The 20550-nt window shown below is 48.7% G+C and overlaps 1 protein-coding gene and 1 pseudogene across 3 annotated transcripts in view; both read left to right on the top strand.

Moving 5' to 3' along the window:
* Positions 1 to 20550, top strand: part of Aldh1l2 (aldehyde dehydrogenase 1 family member L2) — a 50035-nt gene that overhangs the window by 2591 nt on the left and 26894 nt on the right. For all 3 annotated transcript variants that reach the window (XM_021258385.2, XM_004844816.4, XM_004844817.3), the window contains exons 2-8: positions 6896 to 7040; positions 12478 to 12712; positions 14328 to 14493; positions 17575 to 17676; positions 17871 to 17960; positions 19388 to 19522; positions 20320 to 20445. In XM_021258385.2, coding sequence (XP_021114044.2) covers positions 6896 to 7040; positions 12478 to 12712; positions 14328 to 14493; positions 17575 to 17676; positions 17871 to 17960; positions 19388 to 19522; positions 20320 to 20445 — 999 coding nt within the window. The remainder of the gene's footprint in view (positions 1 to 6895; positions 7041 to 12477; positions 12713 to 14327; positions 14494 to 17574; positions 17677 to 17870; positions 17961 to 19387; positions 19523 to 20319; positions 20446 to 20550) is intronic.
* On the top strand, positions 8156 to 9605 carry LOC147823620 (dol-P-Man:Man(5)GlcNAc(2)-PP-Dol alpha-1,3-mannosyltransferase pseudogene; annotated as a pseudogene).

Raw genomic sequence — 20550 nt, 5'->3', positions numbered from 1 at the left:
TAAACCCTGAGGACTTAATATTAATAGAACTGATGCTGTTTAGCTTTACCAATATACCTAATATAGTCCTTTAGTCCTTGCAACATTCATTGATGCATTACGATTTTCATGCCCATTTTATAGATAAAGAAACTCAAGACTCAGAAAACTTGTGACTTTTTCAGTCTTACTGCCAAAAAGGGTAAAATGATAAAAAAAGAAATAGTTTCTGCTTGCAAGGTGTCCAGATTGTTTTTAGGTGGAGAACAATAAATAATACATAATACCATGAATAAGACAGTACACAAAAAAAGGACATGTTAATGGCAAATCAAACAGGAAAATACCCTCAACCAAACTTATAGTCATGGAAATATAACAAGATATCATTTTACACTCGAGTGTGACAGTATTGGGTGTTTTCAGGGGAGAGGAAATAGTTCCTCAAGCACACTAGTGTGATGATCTCCGTAAGATTTAAGTTTAAAAATGATCCTGGCATCTGAGAAGCCAGCCTCCCACATTGGCACAGGAAGCAGGCACGAGGATTTCCTTTGCCATAGCATGTGTAATAATGACATTAAATGCCAGAATGTCCCTTGGTAGAGAAATGTCCAGAGTGTGACATAGCCGCACAATGGATCTTGTGTGACAGTTTTAAAGAGCATCTTGGCGCTCATGAGGAGAGCTGTAGAACATTACACATCACTAGTTCACATGTGTTTTTAAAACATAACATCATACTTTGTGTATTTTTCGTGTATGTAAGTGGAAAAGCGTACAGGGTGCACCCCCAACTGAACCATAGCAGTTTTCTCTGGGGAGGGTGGTGAGAATCTGAGTGTGGGGTGCTGGCCAAAGGGGACTGTGGTCTTTGCGACCTTTTCTTTTTAAATAAGGAGGATACATATGTATATGTTTATGTTTAGGTATAATTGAAATGAATTTTAAATTTCCATGCAATGAAAGTATCTTAGGTCAGTGCTGTGCCCCAAGTCCTGCCTCTCTAGCAGGTTCTAGCACGGGTCTCTGGCCCTTTCCTGGAGTCTTTGGAATGTTCCTGGTTCTCCACACCACCCCAGGAGCTCTCTCTAGCTCCCAGTCCCTTTCCGCCTCCCCTGCTATAGGTCCCTATATTGACAGCATCTTTTAAGTATCTTTTATGCTTTATACAATTAAAAAATTATTGGGGCTGGGGTGTAGCTCAGTGGGAGTGCTTCCTCGCATGAGAGGCCCAGGGTTCCATTCCCAGGACTGGATAGAAAAGCTGGCCTGGCAGCCAAGAAAGCCGCATTTCCCCTCTCTGGGGAATGATGCAACAGAACGGCCTCGTTGCTCCAGGACGGCAGTGCCCTGAGCCTTGGCTGAGTCTGGCACAGATTCACCTGGATGTGAAGCGCAGCGTGTTGCTTCTGACTGTGTGGATCCCAATCTGTCCTGCTGAGCAGTGTGGCTTTTACTCCACCCAGGCCGATCCAATCCCAGGAGCATCCTGGGGGCTGGTGAGTCAGCCTGTGCTTCCACCAGGCAGCTCAGCTCGCACAGTGCCGTGGGCTGGGCACTCACAGAGCCCAGCCGGCATGGCTGTCCTGCGCAGAGTGGCTCGGTGATGCCGCTGGCATCACAATGAGATCCCAGTTATTTGACACAGAGGCCCTGCACAAGGCCTCTCTCTAGAGTCCCGGGCCGGGACACATGATGCCTACTTGTCTGTTTCTGCAGCTTCTCAAGGCTTTCCAGGATCCCTTCCCTTTTCCTGGCCGGCTCCCAGGCACATCCTCTGGATTCAGCTGAGGAATCCTGTCCCAGGCAAGCCCTTCCCTGTCCAGCCTCCCTGTGCCCGGTTGGCCCAGCGCCGAGTCACTAGCATCTCACTCCCACAGAAGTGCCAAATTCCTGTGGCAGGAACCACTTGGTACTTCCGGTGTGGGATTCCCAGGGGCAATGCCCGCAGGGGACAGCTGGGCAGGACAGCTGGGGGCTGGAGGCCAGACTGAGTGAAGGACCAGGCCACTACTCAGCTCCACCTTGTGCTGCTGTGTGGGAAGCCACAGACCTGATTTTTCAAGAGAACTCAGAAATTGAGCCTGCTTGGGGGGGAGAGGGGTAGCGATACTGAGAACTGAACCCAGAGCCTTGCCACTGAGCTGTATCCCCAGCCATTAATTTTTTATTTTGAGACAGAGCCTCCCTAAGTTGCCCAGGCAGGACTCAAACTAGTGATCTTCCTGGCTCAGCCTCCCAGAGCACTAGGATCACAGACATGCACCTCTGTGGTGGCCCAGTGTGACAGAGCCCACACGGTTCTCTCAGGGTGACATCTTCATCACAAAGAGCTTCAGAGCAGGGCAAACCGAGCACAGGCATGTAACTGTCCTGGGGAGATGAGCCTCTGCCGGGATCTCAGTACTTGGGGTGGAGTCCACATTGACTTGCTTCCTGAAGGGTCCACCGAGGGCAGCTAGCCTGAGGATACAAAAGCGAAGCCTGCAAAGGGCTCGGCCAATGCAGAAGTTGTGTCTAGAGAATTGGAAATGCGCTGCTTCCCCTGGCAGGGCCACCAGCTTCCCTCAGCAGCTGTTCCCAGAGCTGCACAGCTGGCCCGGCAGACTGCCGCCACATTTCCTCCTTTTGCAAAAGGGAAAGGACAAGGTGAGCATGGTGACGTGTACCTCCTTAGGAGTCCCAGCTTCTCTGGAGGCTGAGGCAGGAGGGTCGTTTGAGCCCAGGAGCTTGGAGCCAGTGTGGGCAACATAGGGAGACCCCATCTCTTATTAAAAGAGTTGGGGGAGGACTTTCAACCTAGGAGAGCCAGCGATGCCCAGCCACTGGTTAAGAGACACCCTGCCCATACTGCCCCTGACTGGCTCTGTCCTTGTCCTCAGGCAGGTTCCTTCATTTCCCTCTGTTCTGTTTTCTCATTTGTAAAGAGGATTACTGTGAGAACTAAAGACCTATAATGAACATTTGATACATACTTCCTGAATTATTAAAAGGGCTCAGAAAGTCAATACTGTAGCTGTCATCCCAGCATTCTGGGAGGCTGAGGCAGGAGGATCACAAGTTAGAGCCCAGCCAGGGCAATTCGGTACGAGACCCTGTCTCAGAATAAAAAGGGCTCAGTGTAAAGGGCTTGGGTCCAGTGGTTCAATCCCCAGCACTGGAAAGGAAGGAAGGAAAAAAGAAAGAAGAACAATCAAATGTCACATGTTTTCTCTTGTATGTGGAACCTGAGAGAGAGAGAGAAAGGGAAAGCGTTAGAGAAGAGAAAGTGTTAGAGAAGAAGGGAACGAGGTGCATGGAGGGAGGGGCGGGGAGAATGCCGGACGGTGGGCATGCCCCTCGGTCCCTCGGTCCCTCGGCTCCTCCTCTACACGAGCACCAACACACCCACGCCCACGCGAGGCCCACAGTTCAGTGGACCGGATGTGCGCTACTGGGAAGGAGCAGATGTTCAATGTACATGCTGTGCTGAGAAAGCCACACACGGCCTCGGCTGGGCTCGAAGGACCCTCCCAGCACCTGTGTTTATCTACCTGTCGCCCGTGGAGAGCGACAGCAGCAGGAGCCAGCGTCCACTGAGCCCGTGCGGTGGCACCACGTGCGCACACTCCTCGCCCCCAGGCCTCACGCCGGCCTGAGGACAGGCTCTGAACGAGGGAGGACGAAGCCCAGCTCCGGATGGGACCGTGGGACTGACGCCCGGGGTGACCCTGAGCAGAGCGCAGGCCTGAGCTCCTGCGGGCGGAAGGGCCCTGTGCGCTCACTCCTGCCCGTCAGAGGCAGCGTGAGTGACTGACGGCCGGGCGCCAGGCCCCGGGCAGTGCATGAAATACCTGGCAGTGTTTGCTGTTATTTCCACACCGGGTTCGGGTTCGGTTCGGCACCTCCTAGAAGGAGGAAAAGGAAGCAGAAACTCCCGAAGCTTCGGCTTTCACATGAAGCCCAGAACGTGATTTAAGGGGTGGCGTAGTTCCAAAATTGCTCACGTGGTTCTGTTTTGGTTAGCTCGTGTTTGCAGCACGGAATGATTATGCTGGAGGGGGGCACCTGCGTCACACCACCAATTCTTCCTTCACCCTCTGCCCCTCCTCTCCGGCTCCCTCCCTCCCTCTGTTGATCCCTTTCTATTTGCAAAAGATCTATCTCCCCACTTCTTATTGTCCATTCTTCTTTTTTTCTCTTTACATTATTTATACTTTGAGTTTCTCATATGAGAGAAACCTTTCGATATTTAAGCTTGTGTGTCTGATTTATTTCACTGAACACTATGGTTTCAAGGTGCATCCATTTTCCTACAGCTGACTCCAGTGTATCCTTCCTTATGGCAGAGTAGTACTCCATTGTGTATAGCCCTTCATCTACTAATGGACACATAGGCCACTTCCAAGACTGAGCTGAACCCCAGAAGGCCAAGTAGCAGTGGAGAAGCGCATTCTGCTGGAGTTGGTGCCTTCTCCTGGCTTGTGCACGTTTTGAAAGAGGATTTCACATGTGCACAAATATCCAGCAGTGATACACAGGAACCCAGGCTTTTTGTCAGATGGCCAACATGCGGATTGTGTTTCAAGCAGCAGCATGAACTCAGAGGCAGAGAGGGAAGGGTTCTGGGGCATTCTGACTTTTTTTTTTCCTATTTATTTATTTATTTATTTATTTGGAACCAGGAATCAAACTCGGGTCCTTGGGCTTGCGCAGCAGGTGGCGAAACCACTGAGCTAAATCCCCGGCTGGGGCATTCTGACTTGTGAAGGGAGGGGAATCAGTGGTGTGCCGTGCACTATCTGAAGGTGGTTTGTTGATGTCCCAGAGTGAGTCTCCTTTTGTGAGAGTATTGTTAGATGTTGAAGCTTCATTGGCTCTTTGGGGAGAGAGACGCTGGCTGACGGGAAAAGGACTTTTAAAACTGAAACCCTAATTGTTTAATTATCAGCTCCATTAAAGAGAAGTTTCGATTGGGTACCCTTTTAAGGGACGTTATCCAGCCCCTTAAGAAGAGAGAAACACGGGAAAATTGGGTTTCTTTCTTGCCAGGTTGTCACAGGCAGTGTTCGCTCATTCCAGAACATTCTGGAATCCCATTCAGACTGCAGTGGAACAAAATGCAGTTTGCGTCCATATCCTGAGGAGCGCATTCTACATTGGAAGAGCGGGGTTGCACACTGATGAAAGAGGGAAGACAGTCTCAGTGCTTTGATGACCCCCACCCAGGGCCCTGAACCTCCTTTATCGCTGACTCCCATTGTGGTCCTCAGGGTCCCCAGGCCCATGGTGACCAAAGAGGTTCCTCTGCTGGGCTTGGCATGCATGCCTGTAATCCTAGCACTCAGGAGGCTGAGGCAGGAGGATCACTGTGAGTTCAAGGCCAGCCTGGGCTACATAGTGAGACCCTGTCTTGAAAAACAATAAACAAAAGAAACAGAAAAAGTCCTATAAACTTTAACCCCTACAGTGCCTCTCTTGTCTGTGGTGTTGCTATTTCCTGACTGCCGTCATGTGTCTCCATGTTAATCACAAAGCAGATGGAAGAGGTGGCTGCTGATGATTCACTTTATTTGTCTCTGAGTTCACAGTCAGGGGGACCTCACTCTCCTCCTTTGCAGGCCCGTGACTATGGATATGCACTTGACATTTCTAAGCCTCAGTTTCTTCCACCATTAGATGGGTGAAATACAGGAAGAGGAAACAGCATAGTTGTGAGGATTCTACAAAATGAAATGATACACAGGCCCCTATCCATTATACAAAAATTTTGAGGCCAAATGTGTTACAGAAGTATTTACAATGTGTTCAGAGTTATTTATATTTGGGAAAGATAATACATACAGGTAGCACTTTATATAAAATTCCTAGCATGCCATGGAGAAGGACCTGCAGCATTGACTTTTCCTGCAGCAAACAGCACTGTTGCCGTGGTCTTCATAAATGACTATCAATAGCACACTGTCAGTTCAGGTCACATTTGAAACCAAATAAGCTGGAGCCAAATTTGTTTTGAGACAGGGTCTCCTGTAGTTCAGGCTAGCCTTGAACTCTGTGCAGCCCACGATGGCCTTGAACTCCAGATGATCCTCCTGCCTCAGCCTCCCGAGTGCTGGGATTACAGGCATGCACACCATGACAGGCAGTTTGTGGCAGATTTAGAAGAAGCCTGTGAGAGCGTTACATTAAGCCAAGCGAGGTACCAAAAGGTGTTTGAATTCTAGGCTTTAGAATTTTGGAAGCACGGAACAGAGTGTAGTGTATAGCAAGACCTTTAAAACAGTATACAGCTTCTGTTTAATCATTACCGTTCATCACACACCGTGCAATCTTAGTGGATCTTAAGTCATTAACTTCAATCAAAATTCCTTCAGGTTGATATTATTATCGTTGCTATTTTACAAAATGGGGGGAAACGTGAGCGAGCAGAACTTAGTACTCGCTTCGGCCACGTGACTCAGCTGTGGCCCTGGGTTTTGGCCCCAGGTGCCTGGCTCTTGGGCCTGTGCTTCCCACCCGAACGCGCTACTGATTGTCAGACCACAGCTTCCTCGGGAGGTCAGAGCAGAGTCCCGTTCTAATTTCTACCTTGCAGGGGCGAAAAGCACCGTCTCAGGCTGAGGCCGCTCAGCCCTCACTGCGACACTGACTGGTTTGTATCCGGCCTTATTTCACTGAGGGTTGGGCTGCAATTCCAGGGACTAAGTGGATAACCAAGGCCCTGGAGGGCAGAATGAGCCGCTCTTAGGGACGAGGTTACTCCTGTTACCGTGTGTGTGCGACGCCGGCTGTGTTCGGTGTGTGTCCGTGACAGTTATGTTTTGTAGCTCTTTAGCCTTTTGTGGCCACAAGTCATCTGGGCTGATTGTAAAGTTCGTTTGTTAGCCAGCGCCTCCTGAATGTATTCATGCGCCATCACTGAATGTTTTCCCAGGTTTACTTCAAAAACAAGCTGAAGTTGGCCCTCATCGGCCAGAGCCTCTTCGGACAGCACGTTTACAGCCATCTCCGCAAAGAGGGCCACCAAGTCGTGGGGGTGTTCACGGTTCCAGACAAGGACGGAAGGGCCGACCCCCTGGGTGAGAGCATCTCAGCGACAACTGACGTGGCCACTGTATATTTCCTCACAATGTGCACGCCCTTTACCTGTGATTTTGCTGTTGTCTAGGCAGGGCTTCCATCTCATGGCCCAAAGCGGTTGCCTCAGCCCCAGCAGTTAGGTCTGCATCCCAACAAGCAGGGTAGAGAAGAGGGAAGTAAGGGAAAACCCTCTACTTGTACATATTACACATATTGGTGCCATTCATATCCCATCTATTTGCAGGAGAAGCTAAGAAATAGAGATTTTTAAAGGGGGGTGGGTGGCTAAACTAGGGGAACCCTTTGCTAGAAGACGAAGGGGATATCTAATAGTCTGCTGTGACATGGATTTCAGAATTGCAAGCGTGTGAATTTTTTGTTTGTTGTTTTTGTTGTTTATTTGGTTTTTTTGGTACCGGGGATCGAACTCCGGTCCTTGTGCTTGGGCAGCAGGCGGCAAAACCACTGAGCTAAATCTCTGGCCCAAAGCAAGAGTGTGAATTTTAGACCTCACTTCAGCATGCATCCTAGGAAATGAACACTTTTTGGTGCCTGGACCCAGGGTCTGGATCCCCTCTCTGCTGGTCTGGGCCATTCGGAGTCATGACCTACCTGAGAAAAGAGAGAGAAGTGAGCTGGCTTCTGCTCTGGGCTGGGCGGGGGCCCGGGTGTGCTGTGTTCTGCAGCCGAGAATTAATCCTGACTGCCACCTGTGAGCCCTGAGCCCGGACACTTCAGTCCCACTTCACTTCCATGGAGCCTGGCTCAGTGGCTGCCGTGGGCAGGGAGTGGCTCAGACACACGGGGTCCTGGCACTGCACGGGCCCATGACAATCAGGGTGACAGCGGCTGACTGCTCTTTGGGATCATAGGCTGGGGAAGCCAGAAATAGCCTGGGACAGCTGGAAACCAAACCAGGAGAGGAACACACTGCCCCTGCAGCCTGTGTCACGGAAGTGTTTTACACAGAGGAGCCACCTGTCTCCTCCACCCTCCTTCCCTTTCCCATAAAACCTTCCCGCAGTCTTCTCCCATTAGTACATTTTAAGCACTGTGGATACATTTTCCTGTCGTGTGTATAACGTGTGTTATGTTTCCCGGACATCTGTGAACATTCTCATTTCATGAATGCCATTAGGTAGGTGTCTGCAGTTCTCCTGAGTGCATTGGTCAGGGCCTGACCTGGAGGGCCAGAGGCCTTCAGGACTTACTTGAGCCAAAGAACTTAGGTTCTAAGTGGCAGAGGAATCATTGTCCTGAGTCCATGAGTGCTGATGATTGGATGGGGGAGTGGGCAAAGGGGACCAAACAGTGCAGGTGCAAAGCTCTGGTGAGGGTTACTGGAAATGGGCACTGTCCAAATGGCAGAGAGCAGCACCCCCTGCTGCGGGAGCCACGATACCCAATGCTGGTGGCCTAATGGCTCTGCCTGGCGGGGGTGGGCATCACCTTCCGGGCCATTCACAGGGTGGCACACAGAAATCGATTGGGAGGTCTACCTGCCCAGGTAGAAGGCGTCGTTAATGGTGCACACAGCTACACACAGCTGCAGGGCGACGCTTTCCACCCCGCTGGCTTTGTATCCCTCTTCATGGGGCTGAACACGCACTGGCCGGTTACCGACATTGCATGGCCCAGGGCACCTTCACTGTGCTCTACCTGCCACACTGCTCCTTGTTTTCTTGATCTACCACTGGAACTGCAGGTACCCTCTTCATCTTTTTCTCCATGTGCTGTGCCTCTTCCCGTGTCCACTCCATCTTTGTGCTGCGGCTCCTCAATGACACCATGGCCATGGCGCTGCTCCTCCTCAGTATCAACCTCTTCCTGCCCGGTGCTGGGGCTGGGGCAGCTGCTTTTTCAGCCTGGGGTCTCTGTGAAGACGAATGTGCTGCTGTCCACCCCTGAGTTCTTGTTCCTTCTCCTCACACAGTTTGGCTTCCATGGTGCCCTCCCCAAGCTGGGCATCTGCTGTCCTTCAGGTGGCGCTGGGTCTGCCCTTCCTGGTGGAGAACCTGCTGCTTCCAGTTTCTCTTTTGGTGCACAGTGTACTGTCACTCCCGGGAGGTGCTCTTCCTGCACCACGCCTTCCACCTGGCTCTGCTGGCTGCCCACCTCCCCCTGCTCTTGCGGTTTGCCCTCTGCAGGTGGCACAGGATGGGAGAAAGCACCCCATCACTGCTGAAGGATCCCTGTAAGGAAGGCCCCCAGCCTCTCACACGTATCGTTTCCACCCTCTTCACCTCCAACTCCACTAGCATCTGCTTCAGCTGCTGCCAGCACTACCGGTTCTACTGTACTTCCAGACCCTGCCCTACCTCCTGGGGCCACTGCAGGCCACCTCACACCTGCGCAGGTTGCTGGTGCTCACGATCACTGAGCCCTCCTAGAATACACCCGTCCACATCCTGCACGTGTGCCATGTGTCACCCTGCTGCAGCTCTGGCTGGGCCTCAGCCTTCCCCATGAGTCTCCACCATGCCAGGACCACCGAGGTCCTCGCTTGCCTCCAGTCCACGCAGGACCTGGGGAATGGACCCTGCCCTTCGGAATCAACCTTGCCACATGCAATAAAAAAAAAAGGTTGCTGGAAATGGCCCAGAGATAATGCATATACTCTATGATATAATATAGTATGCGATAGTATACATAAGAATATCTTTACTATTAAAATAGATATTTAAATAGTAATATATGAATACGGTATATTTAATACAGTATCAAATATTTATATGTATTATGTTTATATATAATAGCACTTACCAATATAATAGTATATATCCATAAATAATAGTATTAAATATAATATTCATATATCCTACTTAGATAAATACAAGTATGATAAAATATGGTGAATGTTTAAAATAAAAATAATGGGCCGGGGATTTAGTTCAGTGGTTCTGCCGCCTGCCTCTCAAGCACAAGGACCCGAGTTTGACCCCCGGTACCAAAAAAACAAAACAAAAACAAACAAAACATAAAATAAAAATAATTATTACAATAAGAGACATATTGACATTAACGCCCCTCCAAATGCTACCGTTCGCTCTGAGCACTCTCACTATTCCTGCCACCCTGCAGCAGCTCTGGAGTCCTCTCTCCTGAGTGTTTTTAGTTGCGCTGTCCTGGCCACCTCGATCTCCAGAATGGATTCAAACCTTTCAGCTTTCATGGTCATTTTAACTATGAGGAAGAGGCAGAAGAGCACCGTGCCAGATCCCATGAATAAGGGGGATGAGGACACTGTCACATTTGTGTTTGACAGAAATTGCCATAAATATTTTGAATCAATTCAGGAAATCAAGCCAGCCGTGAAGAGGCACAAAAGAGGCTTCCAGAATTGCTTCAGAGAGTGGCAAGAACGTTGAGCTAAGTGTGTTGGAAGTGAGGGGGTTCATGGCAATGCATCTTCTACTGTAATAAATTAAAAATAAAATGCCACGTATTCACTGTATTTTTGTCATACCTGAGATATACTTAAATAAACATACGCTGAGCATCTGCGGGGCGCAGTAAGGTGATGTCTTCTCATGGGGAAGACAGGCTGTGGTTGTCCGTCGAACTCATTCCATTCTTGCAGTGGGGACAGAGTCCCTCGTCTGGCAGGGGCTGTGCTTCCCTCAGGAGGGAGACGTGTGGTGCTCCCGTCTGACAAAACTTTACAGACAGTAGCATGTTTATTCTCCATTTCCAGCCTCTGTCATTGCCCACTTTATCTTCTCTTGAATGTGGAAGTAGGTGGAAGGGCTCAGCTCTTTGGGATCCCCCTCTTGGCAGGAAGAGAGGGTAGCCAGAGACCTAAGGTTTTCCAACCATGCTGGAGGCTGAGAATGTTTAACTTGGGGGTGAGGTGCTGCTATTTGCTCCAAATCGAAGGCCATGTTCTTTAAGGGCTTGTATCAGGGATTAAGGTATCTGGTTTTCTTTCTTTTTTTTGGATACCAGGGATCGAACTCCAGACCTTGCACTTTCAAGGCAGGCGGCGGAACCACTGAGATAAATCTTCCGCCCCACTGTTTTTTTTCTTACGGTGCTGGGGTTGAAACCCACACACTCTACCACTGAGTTATATCCCCAGCCTTAAGGACACCATTTTTGATCTAAGAAAAAGCTCGCCGCCTACCTCGAAAGCACCAGGTCCTGAGTTCGATCCCCAGTACCAAAAAAAACCAAACCAAAACAAAAGAAAGACAAAGCAGTTAAAATCTCAAAATATTATCTAGCCACAAGTGTTTGAGTTCAAATCTATTTTCATTATATAGATAAACTGGGAGAGGTGGCACATGCCTGTAATCCCAGCAGTTGAGAAGTTGAGGCAGGAGGATTGCAAATGTAAGATCAGCTTGGGCTACAAGGCAAGTTCAAGGCCAGCCTGTACAAGATAGTGAGACCCTGTCTCCAATATATATATGTATATATATATATGTATATATACATATATATACATATATACATATATATACATATATATATACATATATACACATATATATATATACATATATATATATGTATGCTTCAGTGTTGTCTTAGTTACTTTTCTCATTGCTGGAACAAAATACCTGACACCCAGAGTTAAAACAGGGAAGGTTTATTTAGCTCACAGTTGCAGAGGCTTCAGTTCATAGTCAGCTGAGAATCAGTTCATGATGGGCAAAAGGCAGCGAGCCAAAAGCATCAAGTGGCAACAACAGCTTCTTTCTATCTACTTATATTCTATCTAGGCTACCTGCCTTTAGGGTGGGTAGCACTCACACTGAGAACTATGCCAAATCAATTAGTGGACTAATTTAGTAATCACACATCCTTAATCCCAGCACTACACACGCTGGATCCAGCCAGCTCTGAAAAGCCCCACCTATGACCACATGGGCTCTGGGAGGACATCTAGACACAGCCATAACCAATGTAGAGGTAAATAACACATTAGAAAAGTGGCTGGTGAGGGCTGGGGATTTAGCTCAGTGATTCCGGCGCCTGCCTTGCAAGCACAAGGACCCGAGTTCGATCCCTGATACCAAAAAAAAAAAAAAAGAAAAGTGGCTGGTGCATGACTTAATTATAATACACCAAATTCTGGTCATGATTTAAATTGTTTTTCACCATGTTTATTTGTAAATGTTTCAGGAAACTGAAGAACAACAGGCAAATCAGTGGTGATGTAGTGGGACCTTGGTACCTGTCATTAATTGGCCCCAGGAGGTGCCAGGAGTCCCAAATCAATTGTTTTGGCTGGAGAGGGTAGCGAGTTTCCAGCCAAATGACGAGTTCTAGCTTGCCCTGAGTACCAAACAAATGAGCGACGGGATGAAATTTTCAGGTCAAAATTTGGAGAACCAAATTTAATAGTTGGAAAGCAATGGAGTCCAAGCTATGACTGTATAAAATGAGGGCTCACTTTTTAAAGATGGAAACAATCTTGTTTGTCCCCCTTAGCTTTGGCTGCAGAGAAGGATGGGACACCTGTGTTCAAGTTCCCCAGATGGAGGGCCAAGGGCAGGACCGTCCAGGAGGTGGTGGAGGCCTACAGAGCCGTGGGGGCTGAGCTGAACGTGCTTCCCTTCTGCACGCAATTCATCCCCATGGACATCATCGACAGCCCCAAGCTCGGCTCCATCATCTACCACCCGTCCCTACTGCCCAGGCACCGGGGCGCATCTGCCATCAACTGGTGGGTGGTTTCCAGCAATGGACATCGTGCATCTGTTTCTGTTGCCGGTGGGCTCTGGTTTCACCTGCACGATTAGTCAACGAGTTTCGTGAGGTCTCTGTTGATTGCTCCAACTGCATCAACACTCTTGAGATGTGCACCAATTGCAGGACTCAGGACAGCACTTCCTGAGGACCGGCTACGGGGAATTAGTTCAGAGAGCATAACTAGGTATTCAGCCAACAGAAGTTCTCTGGTCAGATAAGTTCGGCTTATGCTTAATTTCCTTGTCACAGGACTTCCCTGGGTTTTTGACCTGGGCCTTCACCGGAGCATCCTAACTTCCAAGACGGAATCTTAATGCTCCAAGTTCTCAAACTTAGCTGACCACAACACATTTTTGCATAAAGGATCTCAAGTGCATTTCAGGAAATGCTGAGCTACCGGAATTATCTTCTTCGCTGGCATCTTTTCTCATTTGACCTCAGGCTTCTTAAGGAAGGGCTTTGTCTAACATTTTATGGCTGTTTCAGGAGCAATGCCTGAAGCCCTCCAAGTGCCCACTTCCATGGGTGCACATGCTGTTGATGTGCGCTTTTTAACCTCCTCGCCTTTGTCTTCTCTGTACCCCTCAAATTGCTGCATAAGGACAAGATCTACACTTGGTTTAAATGTGATAAAAAATATTTTGTCACATTTAAAATTTGATTACACAAATTTATTTCTTTTTTACCCTTGTAGATAAAACTGCAGTGGATATCTTTGTGCTTAAATTTGTATTTTTTCTCATTTCACATTATTTCCACATCCAGAACCATTGAGTCAAAGCAGGTAAATATTTTTAAGACGCTTGATAATATAATTCTTCAATATTTCTGAAGAGTGATTTATTGAATGATTGGTTTAGGTCTTTTTTGATTCATAGTTTAGAGAAGTGAAAATGATTTTCATCATGGAAATTGCTGACCTACTACTTCATACTCTATTTTGACCTGCTCCCTGATATGTGTTATAGGTATTCCTCCCCTTCAGCATATTCTTTGTACTATATGCTCCTGTAGGGCCAAGCTAAGCTTTTCTCTTAGGCTACACTTTACAGAGCACAAAGGACAAATAGGTGGACTGATCAACCCACTTTTACTGTAATTTATGTAGACAGTCTTGAGCCCATCCTAGTCCTAAGTGAAATTTATACCTCAATTATAAAACCTAAATTAATAATCAGTTCTCCCCTTCATATTGCCCTATCTTGTTTTATTTTATTTTTCATTCTTATCCTACTTAATACAAGGTCAAATAAAATGCAGGAATTGGACGCAGGTGGAAGATTTCTTGAAACTGAAGTAGAAAGCTGAGATGTGAGAGTCAATGACTGATCGTAGTGATGGATTCTAATGCGTTTTGAATTCACTACAAGTCATTACTGTATGACAAACAAGAATAAAACATCAGTGCCATTAGGTGTTGCTTTCTATGAGCTCTGACATTTTGTAGCTATACTGTTCTTTTCTCAAGATCACTTTGTTCCTAGTCTGCTTTTCCATTGTAACTACCTTGTCCTTTAATGTCACTAATTTTTCATCTGATGACTGATTTGCTTAACCAACATTATATACTGAAACTCTACTTTTCACAGGACTCTAATTATGGGAGATAAGAAAGCTGGGTTTTCTGTTTTCTGGGCTGATGACGGTTTGGACACAGGACCCATCCTTCTTCAGCGGTCATGCGATGTCAAGCCCAATGACACAGTGGACACGCTTTATAATCGATTCCTCTTTCCTGAAGGAATCAAGGCCATGGTCAGTATGTTTATGCCATCAAGAAGAATTTAGTAAATCTCTAAAGTGTTAGGAATGTTTTTCTTTTATTAAAATTTGCCATATGAATTTTCATTAAAAATATAAAGCTAGGGCCGGGGATTTAGCTCAGTGGTTTCACTGCCGCCTGCTGTGTAGGTGCAAGGAGCCAAGTTCGAGCCCCAGTACCAAAAAAAAAAAAAAAATGGCTAAAATTATTTCATATTTAGAAATGCAGTGGAACATTTAGGGTAGAAATTGGAACTTTAAAATTTCTCAGTCTGTGATGTTGACTTGTTCCACTTAGAGCAGTGATGAAATGGATGAAATAGCAATTAAATCACTCCATTTCTTTGGCCAAATGCTTGAATCTCCAACCTTGTTAATAATGACTAATGTAAAGTACAAAGAATCTAAAGTTTTGCTATGTAATTTGGACTTCTTTGTTAGTGTTATGGTTTCTATCTAAATGTCCCCCACAAGCCTACACACTCAGAACCAGGGCTTCTGGAAGGTGATTTAATTATGAGGGCTCACAGCTGACCTGCTCATAGGGGGCCAGGCCTGGTCAGAAAAGCTGAGGCACTGGGTGCATTACCCAGAAGGGTGCATCTTCCTCCCTGGGTCCTCCTTTCCCTCTGCTTCCTGGCCTCCAGGAGGTGAGCAACTTTCTCTCCTCCAGGCCCTTCCCATGGGGGAGGCTGCTTTGGTTGTGGCCAACTATGGATTATAAACAGGAGCCAAAATAAACTTCTTCTCTTTTTAGCTGTAGGGGTCAGGTATTTTGTCTCAGTGACGAAGAAAGTGACTAAATAGTCAGCTTTCTGTTGCTGGGACAAGACACCTGAAAGAAGCACGTGAAAAGAATAAAAGATTTATTTTGGCTCACAGTTTCTGAGGTTTCAGTCCATGACTGCTAGGCGCCATCCCTCTGGGCTGTGGTGAGGCAGAACATCATGGAAGGGAGGGTTTGGGAGAGCAGAGCTGCTCACCTCATGGTAACCCAGAAGCAGAGAGAGAGAGAGAGCTGGGATCCCTTCCTTCAAGGGCATGCCCCCAGTGACTTGTTTCCCCCAACCATGCCCCAACCTCCTTTTCATCCAGAGTTTGGTAGTAGAAGCTGCAAGATTATATAGTCACTGTTGATTTAGGAGGGAAGAGGACAACACTGTTTGTGTCACTTAATGGTGAAGAGAGTAGGGCTTTGGTGTCAGAAAAACCGACCTCCAAGTTCACATTTGACCACTTGTAGAATGATGAGTTGCTCTATGACCCTAGGCAGGTCACATAGCCTCTTCAGCATGGGTTCCCTCGTTTATAAAATGTGGATAATACTGCCTGACTTGTAGGATTGTTGTGAAAATTAAATGACATCATTTGTGCCAAGCATCTGGCACAGAGCAAGTGCTCCAAGTGGATCATGATCCTCGAGATGGCGTGATGTGTGGCATTCACATGGTCTGGATGCTGCCCGCTGGCATTATAGAGAGGTGCACAGAATGGACCTCAGGTGGCCCTGTTGCCAAGGGGCTCCTGCCACGCATTCTTGGGCAGGTTGTTCATCCACTATAAACCCTGAGAGAGGGCGCTCTAGGACGTGAGCTTACACAGCCCCAGTGAAAGGGCAGCTCTCAGCACAAGGCAGACAGACACACGGCCCAGAGGAGACTGTAGGACACATCCTGAAGGCATCCAGGCTGTGGACAGATTCCAACCTTTTTCTAGGATTTCTTTTTATTAGTCCATGCTTGCAGCACATAATGTTTGCATTCCTTGTGTGGACTTGGTGCATGCATACAACACATCTTAATTCCTTTTCACCCCTTCCTTCCCCTCCCCGTCGCCTGATCCCCTTTCCCTTTGAGAAAGATCTTTTATTTTGCTTTGTTTATACTTTGGCTTCTCATATAACAGAAACCATGAGATATTTAAACTGTGTGTCTGATTTATTTCACCTCACATTATGATGTCCAGGTGCATCCATTTTCCTACAAATGACTCAAGTGTATTCTTCTTTATGGTAGAATAGTACTCCATTGTGTGTAAATACCACATTTTCTATATCCATTCATCTGTTGATGAACATATAAGTTGCTTCCAAGATTTAGCTATTATGAATTATGCTGCAAGAAACATGGGTATGCATGGATCGCTGTGATCTGATGTCTTTAACTATTTCTGGAAGATTCCTAGAAGGGGAATAGCTGGGTCAAATGGAATTTCTAGTTTTAGTTTTTTTAGGAAATCTCCACACTAATTTCCACTTTAACTTTTTCAAGTGTCCTAAGCTAGAAAGCAAGTTGAGCTAAGAAATACAGAAACACACCATGTTCTAGAATCATCATGATTGGCATAGTAATTCATGGTGGCTTATTTTATATGAACACTCTAGATTTCCAGGGAATCACCACAGAAGGGTGGTGTTGTTTAATTCCAAGAGTCTTTCTGTGTGGGGGTCTGGCATGTGTTAAGATGCATCCCCGCCCAACTAGGGAGTCACTCGTGGGAGCAGCCTTGAGACCACAGTGCACGTGCACCTAGGTGTGTGTCCTTCTGACCCCCAAACTGTCTCTGTGATCTGGAGATGTCCACTTAACTGTTCCTTAAACCACAGTTTCCTCATCTGTAAAACAGGAATAATAATATCCACCTTGCAGGACTTGTGTGATGTTTGCAAAGCATGTTTGTGTTTTTGTTTCTGAGACGGTCTCACTGTGTAGCCCAGGCTGGCCTCAAACTCACAGTGATCCTGCTGTCTCAGCCTCCCAAGGGCTGGGATTACAGGCGTGCCCCACCTCACCCAGCTTCGAGGGATGTTTTACATGAAGTGACTACCACTCTTTCTGAGCTTGACCCAGCCAGACCTGACAAGATAACAATTATCGTTACAGCCTGACTGTCTAGAGTAGCAATGGAGAAACCTTCAGAGCTTTCGATGATAACAAAGAGCCCACCGTTGCACGCTTGCCGCATGTCTGCCACCACTGCTCTAGGCATACTGATCTGAAGTAATTCGGTTAAGCATGAACAGACCAGGCCATGTGGAGAACTGGGCCGTGACACAGGTCCTGTCCTTGGCTTTAGGTGGAAGCTGTCCAACTCATAGCAGATGGAAACGCTCCTCGTATCCCCCAGCCAGAAGAGGGGGCAACGTATGAAGGGATCCAGAGAAAGGAAAACGCTGAGGTATTTACATCCACTCTGTAAGTCTTCTCCAAGCCAGTGGCCCTCTTCCTTTGCATAGCTCTGGATCGGCTCTTTCCTAGCCAGAGGGTCGGCGCCTGAGCCAACCTGCCCACCCCTCTGACTTCTGCACCAATGATGGCCCAAAAGGTAGCTGTGGCCTTGGAGACTCAGAGCCTGTGTTTGTGCTGCCCTAGATTCGCTGGGATCAGACTGCTGAAGCTTTGCATAACTGGATCCGAGGTCATGATAAAGCCCCCGGAGCCTGGGCAGAGATAAATGGACAGGTATCCCGGGGCTGCATTCCTTCAGACCAGGCGTTACCACAAAGATCTCCCCTGGGTGGGGGCTGGGGCTCCTCTCCTCTGCATGCAGCATGGACTGGGCATTTGCTGGGAAGCTGACACCAGGCACAGCCCTGGTACCAGTCCAGTGGGGAAAGCAGAGACGAGAATGAATAAACCCAGATAATGCAATAAAATAAATGCTGGCACTGAGGCTCCAACCTGAGCGTGTGGGGAATGGTTCCTGGCGGGGCTGGCTGGGTGGCTAGAACTTGGAGAAGGGGGACCAGGTGGAGAGAAAGAAAGGGGTGAGGGCTGGAGATGGAGTCCAGCACTTCCTGTGGAAGGACTTTCAAGAGGGTCTGAGGAAGCCAGAGCCCTGAGTGTGAGGAGGACGCAAGGGGGCTGAGGCGGGAGAGGTCGGCAGGGCCAGCACAAGGCACTTGTGTTCTGAGTCCTCGCAGGAGCTCCTGGCCTCCCTGCCCAGCAGGACGGGCCTGATGTCCCCCTTGGCAGCCACCCTGACCCAGCACGGTGCATGGGAAGGGCCTGTCCACCCCAGTCCTAGGCAGAAGTCAGGGCTTCCTGTTGTCTTTCACCATCAAACCCAAAGCAGGAGTCCTGGCGCACAGTAGACACCAGTGAAGCGTGTGGGTCGCCAAGTGATCATGGCAGGAAGTTTAGTGTAACTACAAAGACTGTGACATCTGAAGAAGTTTCCATTAAAATTCTGGCTCCACCACAGTTTTCTGGAACCTTAGGGAGGTGACCTAAACCCCAGGGTGCCTTGGTTTCCTTGCAGTAAGATAGGATTGATAACCCTGCCTGCTTTGTGGATTATGAGCCCCTGTGAAGATTAAATGAGTGAATGCACGCTAACGCACATCCGTACCTAGTCCCTGCAGATTAAGTGTTGGATAAATGTTAACTGTTGGAGTCCAGTGAATGCCAGCTGGTGCCCATGGGATCATAATGAGGAGCCAGTCAGGGTCACCTGTGCTTGGCTACCATCTGGATGGTCTGGTTTTCAGGAGCGGACCCTTAAGCACCAGGCCCAGTTCATCCCTTTACCGACTGACACCCCAACACCTGCACAACCCCCCAGCCCCTGCCTTCAGGCTAGGAGGGCCGGGCTTCTTGTCTCACTCACCTTTGTAAGAATCTGAATAGGAGACTAGTGCCTGTCTACTTGTGCCTCCTGCACACGCATGCACGAAACTCTGCAGTCATGGCTTGCAGACGGTCCCCTGCTCTGGGCCACCTCTGCCAAGGCTTGTGGGAGACCTCGCACTTCACTAGGGACATGATTACAGGGCTGATACTTCGGGGTCTCGATGGGTGGCCATGTGGGCTTCAGCGTGTTTGCAGGGAACACTCCTGCACCCCTCTGAACACGCCCTTCCGCTGTGACGTCCTCTGGTCTCTGTCAGACGGTGACTTTCTACGGCTCCTCGTTGCTGAACAGTTCTGTGCCTCCCGGGGAAGCCCTGGAAATTAAAGGCGCCCAGAAGCCGGGCCTTGTTACCAAGAATGGACTTGTTCTCTTTGGCAGTGACGGGAAAGCGGTGAGTGTCCCACGCGGTCATCCACGGAGTGCTCTTGGTCTCCCATGACCCCGCTAAAAGAGGGTCTCTGGCTTTGCCTAGGGTGTGGGAGGCACATGTCTGTCTGCCCCGAGGTGACTCAGGATGAGACCCACACTGCAGGGTCCACTCTGGTGCAGAATGAAAGACCAGAAGTGCCCACGGCCAGGGCCTCGCTGGACGGGCACCACCTAGTACTCCGGAGGACAGACTAGGCCTCCATGGGTGGGCAGCATCCAGGGAAGAGCAGAGAGGAATGTGTGGCCCACAGAGGTTTCCCAGCCATTAGGATCGTGGGCGTCAATGCTGAGCTAGTTCTGGGTCCACTTCGCAGCTCTGATCCTTGCACCTGGGTGGCACTGAGCAAACCGCTTTGCCTCAGTGAGCCTCCCTCTCTGCATCAGTAAAGCGGGCGTAATAATGACATCCGCGGCCCTCGGGATTTCTGAGGTGAAGTGAGATATTTCAGCGCGGCGCCATGCTGCAGGGGGGATGCGCTTGGTCTTGCTTCTGTGGTGAAAGCCGGTCTCAATCCAAGCACCAGGATCCCAGGGCCAGCGTCCACCTGGGCTTGACCTTCTCCTTTCTGCCGCAGCTGCCAAATCCATTTCAGTCCTTCTAATAAGCGTGCCGACGAGTACTTTGAACCCTTATTCATTTTGTTTTCTGGATAAGCTGGTCTTTACACCCGCATCCTGTACAAGACACCTCGCCCCCAGCGTTGCCCCCCGACAAGCCCAGTCCTCAGCTTTTCTGCTCTCTTGGTTGCTGTTTTGCAGCTGACGGTGAGAAATCTGCAGTTTGAAGATGGGAAAATGATCCCCGCCTCCCAGTACTTTTCGGGGGACGAATCCTCCACTTTGGAGCTCACTGCCGAGGAGCAGCAGGTAGCAGTGACCATCCAGGTAAGCATGGGCGCCCCAATGGCCTCCTCCCCGGAAGTGGAAGGGGAAGCGCACTGGTGACTGCTCTCTGCCTTCGCATGTGGGCGGGAGCTCGGCTTCCTGTTT

Source organism: Heterocephalus glaber, unplaced genomic scaffold, assembly GCF_053883595.1.
Source record: "Heterocephalus glaber isolate CG9 unplaced genomic scaffold, H.glaber_assembly_v1.0 deba00001572, whole genome shotgun sequence".
Taxonomy (NCBI): Eukaryota; Metazoa; Chordata; class Mammalia; order Rodentia; family Bathyergidae; genus Heterocephalus; species Heterocephalus glaber.
This window is presented reverse-complemented; position numbering and strand designations above follow the sequence as displayed.